This window comes from Ascaphus truei, chromosome 21 (genome assembly GCF_040206685.1).
Source record: "Ascaphus truei isolate aAscTru1 chromosome 21, aAscTru1.hap1, whole genome shotgun sequence".
NCBI classification, from domain to species: domain Eukaryota; kingdom Metazoa; phylum Chordata; class Amphibia; order Anura; family Ascaphidae; genus Ascaphus; species Ascaphus truei.
Window position 1 is genome coordinate 8,063,024 of NC_134503.1, and position 15,038 is coordinate 8,078,061.

General features: G+C 45.2%; 1 protein-coding gene across 7 annotated transcripts in view; it reads right to left on the reverse strand.

The window, feature by feature from the left end:
* Positions 1–472: 472 nt before the first annotated feature.
* The window catches only part of NACC2 (NACC family member 2), a 105,192-nt gene continuing 90,626 nt past the window's right edge, over positions 473–15,038 (reverse strand). For all 7 annotated transcript variants that reach the window (XM_075578844.1, XM_075578842.1, XM_075578845.1 and 4 more), the window contains 4 exons: positions 9,200–9,373; positions 5,003–5,108; positions 3,946–4,043; positions 473–2,754 (listed from right to left, as the gene is read on the reverse strand). In XM_075578844.1, the coding sequence (XP_075434959.1) occupies positions 2,249–2,754; positions 3,946–4,043; positions 5,003–5,108; positions 9,200–9,373 (884 nt within the window). In that variant the 3' untranslated portion in view covers positions 473–2,248. The remainder of the gene's footprint in view (positions 2,755–3,945; positions 4,044–5,002; positions 5,109–9,199; positions 9,374–15,038) is intronic.

Consider the following 15,038-nt stretch of genomic DNA (forward strand, 5'->3'; position numbering starts at 1 on the left):
GGACTTCAATAGCCATTATCACTCATTAATAACTGTACATGCAATGGGCAGGTGGCAGGCCACGGGCGTGGCATCAGGGACTGTATTACCAGCTAAAGACCACCAATCGATGAACCTAAACTGGTCAGCAGTAATGGCTATCACATTGCAGTGCATACTGTACATGCCTTAACATCAATCCAGTGCCCAAATGGCCAGTCTTGGAGTTTGAAACATAGTCCTTTCATTCTACAACTCAGGCACAGCATATTCTTTCTGGTCCCTTACAAAAGACATTTTGCTGTATTGTTAGTCATTCCCTTTAATATATTTCTTCATCCACCCTCTACCCATCCCAGAACCCCACCCCACCCTCTCCCCCCAAGTTCAAACATAATAATAGTAATAATAATAATCACAGGGTAGACTAAGAGTCTTACCAGAGGGGAAACATTTCTAAGCGTCTGCATTAATGTTATGTCAAAATAGCCCCTTCTGTAAAGAACTAACATTTCTGTAATGCACGTTTCCTTTGAAATAAAGTGCTATATTTTTTTTAGAATAATCTGCCTCTGCTGTGCTCAAAATTAATCAACACATGCACAAGGCAGAGATCCCGTCTGGAAAGATGCAGCAGCAAGCCTGACCTGGAGCTACCCATATCTGCAAATTACATTTTAACGAGAATTCCCCTTCAAATAAGGATTTTGCTGCCAACGGGTGCAGTAAATCTAAAAGCCAAAGTTGAACTCTTGCCTCCCTAAGGCCCAAGGGGAGCTCTAGAATTTCTGACACCCAACATGGGATCTCGAATTCATTAACCCCCCCGGCGAGTTCTAGAATCCAGAGAGCCCGATTTGAGCATCAGAAGAAGTGCTTAAGGTGGCAAAGCAGAACAAACTACATTTCAGATCAGAACTCTGTCTCCGTTTGACACACAGCAAAACATGTCATTGGATGGTCATTTCCATACTTGGCACAAGCTACACCAAATAAGAGTATAATCATTCAATGTCCCAAAGCAAGACAGCTGCTATCATTGACTCTAATCTTTATGCTGACTCTTTCGGTCACCTGTGCAAATAAGTTGAACTCTAAACTTAAGTAGACGCACATTGTTTAGAACAAGAGTGGCCAACTCCAGTACTCAAGGGCCACCAACAGGTCAGGTTTTAAGGATATCCCTGATTCAGCACAGGTGGCTCAATCAGTAGCTCAGTCAACGACTGAGCCACCTGCCCTGAAGCAGGTATATCCTTACAACGTGACCTGTTGGTGGCCCTTGAGGACAGATGTGGGCCAACCCTGGCTTACAAGAACGAGTAGTGTAGTGTACACAATACTTGATGCCTTTATAAAATTTTACAATAAGTTAATGTTGCCAGGGAAAGGTGTACTTTCAGGTAGAGGGCGTCCAAATCACATCGTTCCTTAGGCGTAAAGCTGATCAACTTTCCAAGAAGGGCTGTGCAAAAGTACTCGGGAGACCTTTGCAGAACAAAGCCGCACAGAGCCAATGCTGAGAGAGGACATGTATTTTGTGCCCTATTACAAGATATTTCACTTTACCATCATGTGCCACGAGAACAGCACTCGCGCTAACACTAACCAACGTACTACCCTGATTTCAGACGAAACCAGCATTCATCCATAACAGCTCAAGGCGCTCGCCTTTCTTTCCCACTTTGTAACATGGCGTGGAACAAAATTGCAGCGATGATGCCGTGACACGGCAGCGAAACCTGTGTCTGTCCTGCTGTTCAAAGGACCAGACACCTCTCTGGTTAACCCCTGAAGTGCCACAGTGGCTCTGCAGGCCTTCTTGACCCGAAAGGGCTTAATACGGGATCGCGCCGCTTACTTCCCGCTAACGAACAATGCAGACAGCGGATTTTATGAGACGTGCTTGTGAGTGATGCGTTTGATCAAACTAGTCCAAAAGAGGAAAATAAAAGAAAGCTGTCAGTTTATACAGTTACTCTTATATTAAAAAGGAGCCCATTATTTTCCTTAAATAGGTCACTTTTGACCTAAATCATTTACAGTATAACGAATGCGATTATTTCCTTCATAAATGTCTCTTTTTTTTTTTTTGTTTTGTTTGTTTTTTAAATACAAGCAGAATAAAAATCACATTGTTTTCAGGCAACAGTAGCAGTTCTGAAGGTAAGTGGCGTGATCACATTTGTTTTGTATTAGTAATGCATGCAAGCAGCTTTAGTATTACACATCCCTTATAGGTCACAACATGTGCTCTCTCTTCTTTGCTTTATAAAGTCCCCCCGAAAGCAGCATCCTGTCTTCTCACCGGGGTCTCTGGCCTGCTAGCAGAGCCGGTATCTTGTTCGAAAGGTTGTGGTGGAGTGCTCTGGGTATCCGATGCCAGGGGATCGGTACCACCTACCTCCTGGATGACTGATCCTGTCGCCCCTTCTGCCTCTTGGCTCTGTTCAAACGGCGGGTTGGACCCATTGGTGAAGTCAATGTTTGCCGTGTTAGTTCTCAAGGACACGATGGCGCTAGAGTCGCTCCGTCGCTCGGCATAGATTCTTTGCTCAAACGCCTGGGCCGGACTTGGCTGGAACTCGGATTCCAAGGGGAGACCGGCCGCTGTGGCGCCCATGACGGAGCGGTACATCTCCACGCCCTCGGGCAGCATGGATTTAATTTTGGGCAGCCAGCGCTTGCGTACTCGGCGAGCGTTGGTGCACATGTCCGCGGCGATGACGTTCATCTCGCTTTCCTTAAAACTCGGTGCAAAATTCTGACAATACACTGCAAATACAGGGACATAGTGCGGTCAGGTATATTCAAGTGTTCAATAATTGCCAGCTTATGTTACTAGCACAGCATCACGAGTTGTGAACAGAACCATGTCCACCTCACCGGGAAAATAAAGACTATACAATGATGAGCAGTATCTATAATCCTATACAGTTTCAGCCGCTACTTCTTGGAGACAGAACAGAAGACAAAAATAACATCTCAATGCCCACATGTTGGATATGTGAGTTACCATAGCTCCACCCCCCCTCGCTTTCTATGCTACAGGGCAGTAATAACCAATAGGCTACACTTTCTGTGCTGGTGTTTGTAAGTGGTTGTAGGTTTCCAACAGGTTTTGCGCTGGCTCTCAGCTGGCCAAAACCCCCCTGGCTAATAGTTTGAGGCTGACGGAAGTAATTTGACTAACAAGCTTCTTACATAGTTAGCAACAGAGAGGAAAATGTGGATTAGTGTTCCAGAACATACTTGTCCATGCAGACACACATCATGCCTGCCCTCAATTTCTATTTGCAGCTCTCTATTTTAAATGTATATTCCCTTTAAAAATATATATAATGAACTTATATCAAATGGCTTTCAAATGAACTATTCATCCCGAGGGCAGTACAAAGGACTCGGGGCATCCCTTATGGTTGGAGGAAAGGAGATTTCACCAGCAACAAAGGAAAGGGTTCTTTACAGTAAGGGCAGTTACAATGTGGAATTCATTACCCATGGAGACTGTGATGGCAGATACAATAGATTTGTTCAAAAAAAGGTTGGACGTCTTTTTAGATAGGAAGGGTAATGTATACAGGGATATACCAAATAAGTATACATGGGAAGGATGTTGATCCAGGGCTTAATCCGATTGCCAATTCTTGGAGTCAGGAAGGAATTTATTTTTCCCCTTATGAGATATCATTGGATGATATGATTCTGGGTTTTTTTGTTTGCCTTCCTCTGGATTAATAACTATAGATATATGATAAAATATCTGTTGTCTTAATTTAGCATGGGTTGAACATGATGTACGGAAGTCTTTTTTCAACCTCATCTACTATGTAACTATGTAACTATATAGGCTAAATATCCCTGCTTATATTCCCCGTGGCTTATTAATCGAGGATGACTGGTTAACAAGTACTTGATGCCAAAGCCGTACATGCAACTATAAGGTAAATATATGGGTTAGCTTACATTTAACAGCATTGAGAACCCGGCTATCCAGAGGCTTCCGGCTGGGATCGCTAGTTGAAGAGCGAATTCCTGTTCCGCAGCTGTTAGCGAGGGTGTTCCTGCAAGAGGCAAATGGCAAGAGATCATGAACCGTGCTACTGTACATCCAACATCAGTGACACATCTAGACTTCCAACAAGAAAGCGCTGAACATTCCACACTTGCTTCTTGATATCCACTAGCAGATTCCCGGCAGCACATTTGCGCCCATGTATTTCCTGTGTAGAGTTTGCTTGCTGATCCTACCTTGAGATTTTTCCTGGCACAAAGGAAAACCATCATTTTGAGTTTCAAGTTGGCTGCTGAACTCTGCAGCGTTCACGCAGATCCAGACAGTTCCAGAACTCCAGCTTGGTCAACAAAGATACAATTTCAAAAGGAAGCAGACAAAGTGCAGCTCTGCTGAACGCCAAAAAGTGTCAGGACTGGGTTAGAATTAAAGCCCTCATTTTTCAAAACACACCTGTTCTCATTGCTACTTGCGAGCCAAATGGTTAAAATAATACAGTTATTGTCAGCTCTTAAGTAGGTATTTAAAAACGGCCCCTAAATGATGTTAACCAAATAGTAAGGTATGAAGGAAAACATTAACATATAAAGGCAAAATATGGGACATATTCAGGCTGGCACTTGCCCAAGCTTGTGAATTACAGGCTGGGGTCATAGCAATCACTCCTGGGCAAAAGATTTCATCGTCTTGGCTACCTGTGATCAAGTCATTATAAGAAGACTCACTGTGTGATAGCTGCCATGTGTGCCAGGGCTCTACAAATGCCAACCCTACTCCACTCCAGAGGCTGCATTAACGCCAGGCTTAATCATCAACGTCTCCCTGCTGCAATGCTGGGGGTGCAACAATACTGCTCCAGATTTATCAAACAAGAACCCCCCCTCCCCCCACTGCTGATGAATCTGGTGCCGTTGTGTGAGCCAGCCCTGCAGCCGCCACACTTTGGTAAATAAGCCCCCGAGTGTAACGAAGACATAAACGCCCTGCGTCTGACAGGGAAGGACTTACCGATCAAAGAAGGTAGCGAGAAGACGTCGCAGGAGAACCTTGTGTTTGACACCGGCACAGAGGTGACAGTTCATCAGCTGACCGCGGGTGATATAAACGCCAGAACCTAACCGGAGAGAATAAACAGAACGGATGTTACTTGCCCTCTTCTACTGCTAGATGGAGAATTAAAGCTCCTCTGCGTGGCGGTGTTGTCACCCCCTGGCAGCGGAGGGGTTAAATTAAAATAGTATCGCGTGCTGCGCATTGAAAACAGAGGGTTATTTAAAAGAATTCTAGCGCCTCAGTGAGTTGAGGCGCCGACTCTGAAAACAATGACACTGACTTGGAACGGGGGAGCCCGGTTCAAATCATGGGGTGTGCTCCTTGTGACCTTGGGCAAGTCACTTTTTCCCCCCTGTGCCTTAGGCACCAACATTAGATAATAAGCTCTGCAGGGCGGCACCGCATGTATGTTGGACTTGTGACGCACTTTGAGTCCCATTTGGAGAAAAAGAAAAGCACTGTATGAAATAAAGCTATTATTAATGTACTCCGCCTCTTCAATAGTAAGAAACGGCAGGCCCTTCCGGCACTGAACGAGTTAATCCCCACACCTGACTGTGAGAAGGATGAAAATCATCATTTCACACTCCATTAAGAAAAAAACAAAAGGCTTGTTCGCGGCTATCAAATGTTCCTGAACGAGGCAGACAGACCTTTTACAAATCACGGCCCCCAATAAATCGATTGGATCAAAGAAGGAGCATTAAGCCTACAATAGAAGCTCTGCATCTCCCCCCCCCCCCCCACCCTCCCTTCTCTCTCTTCTTTACCTTGAATGAACTCCCTTACACAGACCGGCAGCTCTGAGATCTGTGGGTATTGATTCTAATTATATTCTGCTGACTGCAGAGAAGCGAAACTCCATCCTCTCCAGTGCAGTCAATATGCACATCGTGAGATGGGGAGTGTGTGTCTGCATTATAACAACGGAATGCCAGCTTCCTCCCTCGCTCCCACGCCCGCAGACTCCAAGAGATCTTCTTTTAAGAGGGGGCTGTAACGCTTTGTGGGTAAGGAGAACACCCACTTCTTGGCATATCATAGCCTGGGCTATTTAATCTGGGTGGGGGGGCTAGCTCACTTTTAGGATTTGCCTGGGAGGTTAAAATGGCCGCCGCTGCTGGTGAGTCAATTATGGCAATGTAATTCTAGAAGATTGGATAACACATGCATCTTGGTGGCTAGCTGTGTAATAATGACGTCAGTGGCGCCTAGATTGGTGCCAAGTACATTGTTGTGGCAGTTACATTCATTCCTTTCCATGATGCTTTCGCCGACCAATTCCTTAGCCAGTATTGTGATAAAAAAATAAGGCCGTGATCTCTATCAGGACTGGCCAACTCCAGTCCTCAAGGGCCTCCAACAGGTCCAGTTTTCAGGTTATCCCTGTTTCAGCACAGGTGGCCCAATCAGTGGCTCAGTCGAAGACTGATTTAGCCACCTGTGCTGAAGCAGGGATATCCTTAAAACCTGACCTGTTGGTGGCCCTTGAGGACTGCAGTTGGCCAGTCCTGACCTCTATGATCATAAATAGGGATCTGGCATCTATGTCCCAAAAAAAGTAATGAACACATTTTGTGACTCACATGAATACCATCTGTATTATGCTTCTTTGCAGCCTCATGTTTTCCTGTATTCTGGCATGAGTCACCAAAAATGGTTACTTTGTGTACACATGTGCCAAATTCCTATTTCTAATCCTATAGATCAGGATCTTTTCTGGCCACGTTAATCCCCCCCTTAAAGCTGGGAAACCTAGACCGTGGAGCTCCAGGTGATGCACTGGCTGTCGCAATAAGATTGACGCCAAAATGAACAAAAAACAAAAAAAGACACCCTCTACCATTCAATATGCCGCTTTGTCTTCCAAATCAACAACAACACACATCACTGCGAAGTGCTCAAAGAACTAGATTGGTCATCACTTGAGTCTAGGCGCAAAGTTCATCTTTCCTGTCTTGCCTTCAAATACTTTCTGGGCAAGCTACCCGTCTATCTGAACAAGCTCCTCACCCCTACCACATGCAGCTCTTATCATCTGAGATCAGACTCCAAGGGACTGTTCATGGTCACAGGGTTCAGCAAAGTATCTGGCGGCTCCTCCTCTTACCGTGCACCCCACACCTGGAACAATCACCTGGAGACTCTCACAGCCACCACCAGTCTAAGTTATTTCAAAACCAAAGCTGTCTCACATTTTAACCTGCTCTGTAACTGTTACATAGGCCTATAATATATATTGTCTCTAACTGTGCATGCAATGTCTTGTATATAATGTATAACCCTGTTCACTTAATGTAACTATGTATTTGTAACCATGTATTATTTGTCATTCATAACTCTGTGCCCAGAACATACCTGGAAACGAGAGGTAACTCTCAATGTATTACTTCCTGGGAAAACATTTTATAAATAAATAAAATAAAAAATGGACAAAAAACAGGCCATTTCACCACGCGGCAGCCCAGGGGTTAATAGAGACTCGTCCATGAAAAAAATATGTTCTTTTTCTCCTAGCTAGGAGGTGGGTGGGTGGGGGGAAGAAAACCTCACACCTGTCAGCGGTGACATTAATGCAAGGCATAAGACATAAACCAGGCGCTAGGTGCATTATGAGCTGAAGATATTAATCTGCCTTTGCAGATTGAAAAATGCAAATCGTCCCCCGTCCACAGGTGTGCAGACAGACACGATTTACAGTTGTTCCTCACTGTGAAAATAACCCGTGTCACATTTTAATAGCTGCCCATAAAATGTAAACGGCTACAAAATGAATATTCTAGCAGCATAATGAGTGTTGGGATTCTGTATGCTAACAACCATTTTACAGCGCCCGCGCTATTGCGCTGTGCCAGCATATTTATTTTGACGGAGGCATCCACGTTGCTTTGTATATCGGAGAGGTTTAGGCCAGGGGGCTCAACTCCAGTCCTCAAGCCCCCCCCCCCAAACAGGTCAGGTTTCCAGGCTATCCCAGCTTCAGCATAGGTGGCTCAATTAGATTCTTCGACTGAGCCTCTGATTGAGCCACCTGTGCTGAAGCAGGGACTAATTGAACCACCTGTGCTGAAGCAAGGGCTGATTGAGCCGCCTGTGCTGAAGCAGGGACTGATTGAGCCGCCTGTGCTGAAGCAGGGACTGATTGAGCCACCTGTGCTGAAGCAGGGACTGATTGAGCCACATGTGCTGAAGCAGGGACTGATTGAGCCACCTGTGCAGAAGCAGGGATATCCTGGAAACCTGTCCTGTCGGGAGGGGGGAGGGAGGCTTGAGGAATGGAGCTGAGCCCCCTTAGTTTAGGGAATGGGATAATCTTGATTATATGGAAGGAATCAGAAGAACGTTCTACGTCGGGTCAGATAAAACGGTGCAAGAAGTGCAGGCTTTGGGAACATATAGAAGAGTGCAACGGTGGGTGACCCCCCCAGCAATCTCTCCCCACCACAAGCAGTATATTCAAAGCGGGTCAGTCAGAACCTCCTTTGAGACTCAGTTGGAATTTGCTCTTTGATAAACCTGGTGATGTTCCCTGCATTACGTAGATCAGGGGGGCGGCCAATTCCAGTCCCCAAGGGCCACCAACAGGTCAGGTTTTCAGGATATCCCTGCTTCAGCACAGGTGGCCCAATCAGTGGCGCAGTCATAATGCGCCACCTGTGCTGACACAGGGCATATCCTGAAAACCTGACCTGTTGGTGGCCCTTGAGGACTGGCGTTGGCCTCCCCTGATATAGATGGGTGCAGAAACATTAGTGAAAACAACAGAATAAGGCCAGTTGAAAACCAGTCCCAGTGATGTCACTGCACTAATAAGTTCCATAAATAAGCATCACATGTTCTTGCTATATTATATAGTGTATTACATTCCCCTAATGCTTTAAAGCCCAATACCATCTATCCTTCCACTGAAGGGGTCTTTAAACCTGGGGTAACAACAGCAGCAGATCAAATCCTTTTGAGAACAATGGGCTTTTCCCCACTGACAAATCTGATGCCATTTCCAAAACGTGCACCTGGGAAATGGATAAATAATCCCCTGGAATGAAGATTTTCCGAGTGGCTCCTGCGCTTTTTCAGCCGACGCTTCACTACCTCTCCAGGCTCATTTTCTCACAAGGACCTTCTCTCCCAAGCACATTACAGAAGGCTTACCTGCCACGAGCTCCAGCTTCTCCCCGGGGTCGCCCTCGGAATACAGCTTCGGGTGGCACCGGTACCCGATCTGGCTTATCAAACTGGCTGGAAGGGCCACCAAATCGCGGCGGATCAGGACGCACGAGCGGTTCTCCAAGGAGCCTGGGATCTGCTCTGCTTTCTCCTGCCTGGCTGGAAAGGGGGGGAAAGGGTACAGACACAGATCAGAGAAAGCCCATGGAGTCCGGGGGGGGGGGGGGAGGAGGGGGGCATGGTGGGCATTGGGGGTAGAGAAGGAAAAAAAAACAATTCCCTAGTAGACAGCCTAATTTTTCTCTGAAAAAGATCATGGGAAAGGAGAATTATGACTAGTTCTTTGTTTCTGTACATTTTGATATAGTGTGAAATTCGGCATCAGCACTGCCATTAAACGCCATGAAAATCCTGTGATATTCTGAATTATGCTGGGATATGATGTGTTATCTTGGAGAGAGAAAAAAAAGTCAATGTTATATACACCTGTGTGTAAATGTATTTACCCCTCTATCTGCGTGTGTTTTTCTTTTACGGAAACCTTGATGTCAAATACAGTGTATATATATATATATATATATATATATATATATATATATATATATATATATATATATATATTATTATTATAATTTTTTATGGCCCTTTAACTATAGGGTATAAAACATGTTGGGTGTGTGAGCACGTTCCCATTCGTTTGTGACTCCTGCTTTCCCCTGCCAAATGCCACGATCAGATTATGACAGATCGGATGCACTATGTTTTATTTACACACCTAAGCGTTTACTTCTGTAATCACTGAGCATGTGACCCGAGTCCCTGTTCTGCATATACAGCACTAGCATTTTAACCTGGTCTCATAGAGACGTGTTCCAATGGATTGTGCCCTCTTGCAAACATTCACAGTACAGCTGCTTTTCAAAGCACTTCAACGGTTGACTCAGTGGCTAGGGTTGCCAGGTGGCTTCTCCAAAAATACCGGACACGAATGGTGAAAGGTGAAACTCACTCAAGACACACACACACTCCATGCTGTTTCCTCCTCTCTTTGGCCCCACCCCCAGGCTCCTGACACCTCCACCTGATTGGCTGCATTACCCAGCAGCAGCCAATCAGGATGGAGGAAGCTGCCTAGCCCCCTAGCCCCAGCCCTGCTCTTTCCCAGCTCAGGGAAATCCCGCGGCCCATCAAGCCGCCAGGTCACTATGTCCAGAGAGGTAATACCGGTATACACATACACGCCCAGAGAGGTAATACCGGTATACACATACACCCCCAGAGAGGTAATACCGGTATACACATACACGCCCAGAGAGGTAATACCGGTATACACATACACGCCCAGAGAGGTAATACCGGTATGCACATACATGTCCAGAGAGGTAATACCGGTATACACATACATGTCCAGAGAGGTAATACCGGTATACACATACACGCCCAGAGAGGTAATACCGGTATGCACATACATGTCCAGAGAGGTAATACCGGTATACACATACATGCCCAGAGAGGTAATACCGGTATACACATACACGCCCAGAGAGGTAATACCGGTATACACATACATGCCCAGAGAGGTAATACCGGTAAACACATACACGCCCAGAGAGGTAATACCTGTATACACATACATGTCCTGAGCGGTAATACCAGTATACACATACATGTCCAGAGAGGTAATACCGGTATACACATACATGTCCAGAGAGGTAATACCGGTATACACATACACGCCCAGAGAGGAAATACCGGTATACACACACACGCCCAGAGAGGTAATACCGGTATGCACATACATGTCCAGAGAGGTAATACCGGTATACACATACACGCCCAGAGAGGTAATACCGGTATACACATACACGCCCAGAGAGGTAATACCGGTATGCACATACATGTCCAGAGAGGTAATACCGGTATACACATACATGTCCAGAGAGGTAATACCGGTATACACACACATGTCCAGAATTACCTCTAATTTCTTACTGGACAGAGTGACCAAATATAGGACAGTTGGGTTCAATACTGGACACCTGGCAAGGCTAGGCTCCACTGCTTTAATTCTGAGGTCGCACTATTTATTTTTGGGCAGGATATTTATGCCGCACACATTACTGCCAACGTTTACACATACCATATACACATAAACCATCCAAGAAGAAGCACTGTTGATGGCAGTGTATAACAAAAGATCAAAAGATCGGCCAGAGATACAGCTGCTTTCATGGTGCCGGACTTTGCATCAACAGATATTAATTATTGGAGACGAGATTGTCATACATAGGGGGGGGGGGGGGGTAGTACAAAGATGTTTTGTCCCGTAGCTTTTACACAACCCAAATACATTGTGGTGGCGCACACGCTCAACCAGCCTCATCTCTTCTTCATCGTCTCCTTACCCTTCCAGTAATAGAGCGTACGGGTCTGAGTAATGTTTGGGGGCAGTGTGAGTTTCCAGGTCGCTAGGCGCCCGTTACCTACAGGGAAGGATAACCTGGGGACCGGGGAGACAACTTGACCTTTCCAACGCCTTGTCTGTCTATATGGCCAACACAAAGAAGGGGCATCAGTGGGACATGGTCATTAAACGCTTTCACTGCCACAGAGGCCAGCAATTATACTGAACATATAGTTAGAGAGGCAGCGATATAGACTTTATTCTACCTACTGATAACGCAGAATATCAGTTTCCATAGTTCAATGGCAGTGATAACGCAGAATATCGCTCCAGAACGTGCCAGCGGGAGCAAATAATATATATATTTTTTTTTCAGGATATATATATATATATAGTCACACAGACATATAAATTATTGATGCACAACAGTTTTAAAAAAATAAGAAATCCCTATATTTCTGACCACTGATTAATGTCTATTGTATTGCATGTAAGACTAATAACTACTGCATTGTATATCTAATTCGATTTTTTCCCGTGTTTGTCACTGTAGCCATTTCGAACAATTCTGAGCCCTGTGCATGTCATGATATATTTAGTTTTAAACTGACAAGTACATCTCGAGTGTGTTTTTGTACACCATCGCCGGCAGTATGACTGACCTATCCTTCTGCTTTCAAAAGCTCCATGAGGAATTTTCAAGAAGATCCAACCAAAGACGTCTTTACGACCTGAGACAGAGATATCCTTTCGATCCCCTAAGACAGAGGTTCTCAACCCCAGTCCTCAAGACCCCCGAACAGGTCAGGTTTTCAGGATATCCCAGCTTCAGCACAGGTGGCTCAATCAGAGGCTCAGTCAAAGACTGAGCCACCTGTGCTGAAGCAGGGATATCCTGAAAACCTGACTTGTTCGGAGGTCTTGAGGAGAACCCACTGCCCTTAGAACAATGCTGTTTCTAGAACTCTGCTCTGTACGACATGAGGTTGAAATGAGTTAATCGCAGAGCCATATATACAGTATGTCCCATTACGAGATGTTCTCTGAAATGCCAGCTCCTCCCAAGCTTCTCATTCCTATAAATTCCAAGGGGAATAGACTCTCTTATGACTGCCTTGTAACCAGCCCGGTCTGTCCTTTTTTAGACCTGCTCCTGTCACAAGGTGCTGGGGTTTATAAATACTCGTATTTCAGCGACTCTTTAGATCTCGGGGAAAAGTGAAACATCTGCCAGTGTATAATTAAACATCGTCTGCAGCCAGAGCGTCCCGCAGCACGTTGGGGTAAAAGGAGGATAACGGGGCGGGATGTCGTTAACCCCTTCATTGCCAGAGAGAGCCCTGCAGTGGGCCACTTCCACCCTTCTGGCAAGCAAAAAGGTTCACGGAATGTAGCCCTCACCCTACGGGTGTTGATCACTTGATGCAATAAACCAGCTCGTCGCCTTTTATTTACGTCAAAGATTTCGGTACTTTAAAAAAAATTAAAAATATATAATAATGTTATCTTACAACAAGACCTTATAAATAGACTCGGTTTTACCGACGGGGGGACCTAAAAATGGGCCTGGTTGAGGGTCTGGGTGGGAGGCCGCCATAGTAAGGCGCTATAGATTTTCAAAGGCGTAGGAAATTAAAACGGCGAGCAAATATGCGAAGAGTAGTACCAGGCCCGCTGTAATAAATAAGCCACCGTTGTAGCGTTTGTTCGAATATAGATAAGAGATATTTGAACAGATTTGAACTTTGTTTACATTAATTAATGGCCAGGCAGCACAGAAATAATTAGGACTTTGCCCATCATTTTAAACTGTAACATTATTCTCTGTTGGTAAAACACCAATTCGCGGTGTAGGCCCTCTCTCTGGACTCTTCTTCAGACGTCTGCGACATTCAGAAAACGTTTACTGTTTATTATCTATTTGCTGGTCTAATAATTTGTGTCCATCTCTGTTTGCTTAGCCCCAAAGTTACAAGTAATCAGATTTATGCGGATCTATGGACTTTAGACAGTAGCCCCAAGGTTGCTATGTTTATAAACGTTTAAAAAGGACTTGTGTGTATTTGACATCAGCCATCTAGTTTTAACCATGACAAAAATGTATATTTTTAGCTAAAAAAAAAAAAAAAGGAATGATCGTCATTGATGAGTTATGTGCCATGTTTAACTAAATAATCCAAGCGGAATAACAAACTTCACTTATGGCATTTCATGTTCAGCTGGAGGTTTTGGGGATTTTTTAGTTAAAAGTACTGCATCACTAAGGGGTGGGCAACTCCAGTCCTCAAGGGCCACCAACAGGTCAGGTTAAGGATATCCCTGCTTCAGCACAGGTCTGCGACTGAGCCACTGATTGAGCTACCTGTGCTGAGGCTGGGATAGCCTGAAATCCTGACCTGTTGGTGAACCCTTGAGGACTGCAGTTGGCTAGTCCTGCTTCCAGGGTTAAAAGAATTCTGATTATCAGAGACTGACGCTAATAACCGGCCTCTCCTTTCTTCCGCCAGTGAACGAGCTATGGATTTCCTGACTAAGGGCTTCTGCAGGAGAGAGATGCTTCATATCGCATCTGTCAGGGGCGGGCAACTCCAGTCCCCCAGGGCCATCAGCAGGTCAGGTTTTAAGGATATCCCTGCTTCAGCACAGGTGGCTCAGCCACTGAAAGAGCCACCTGTGCTGAAGCAGGAGTATCCTGAAAACCTGACCTGTTGGTGGCCCTCGAGGACTGAAGTTGCCCCACCCCTGGTCTAGACACACACTGCAGTTTAACACAACATTATATATCCATGTATATTGCAAATGTATAAATGTCAGAGCTGCCTTAATGCAGAGAGGAGAGCACCGTGTATTAAGCAAAGGTTTAATCTATCCTCTTTGTAACACTGGAAGCTTGAAATCTGCCACCACAGATATTTCCACACGTACACAAGTATTCGTTTTTCATACTAGCTTTTCGCCCACTATTTATTTACAAACAAGCAACCTGCGTACAGTATTTTGCCAAATGCCCAGCCCTGTGTGTTGGTCTTGGTACAGTCAATATACAAACACAACAACTCCTTGGACACAGCATTATTTCACAATACACTTTTTTTCCGCCTACGTAGCCGTCGCAATTCTCTAATGAGGTCGTCGTACGACCGGCCTCTCCCATGTCTAAAAACGAGATATGAGCAGAAGTAGCATGGAATGGACAGATTGTGGCCTAAAGTCAGATTAGGAAGCATGCATTAGATGGAAGCGCTATGTACATTAATGGCGCTATATAAATAAAGACATACAATACAATACAACACAGTAAGATATCGAGGCTGATGGCAGGTGGGGTCATTCGGTCCATGTAGGCTGCCCTTCTCTCCCGCCCCCCCAAACTGTGACCTTGCTTGATGTTACTTTGTTATTCTTGTGAACATACTGTAC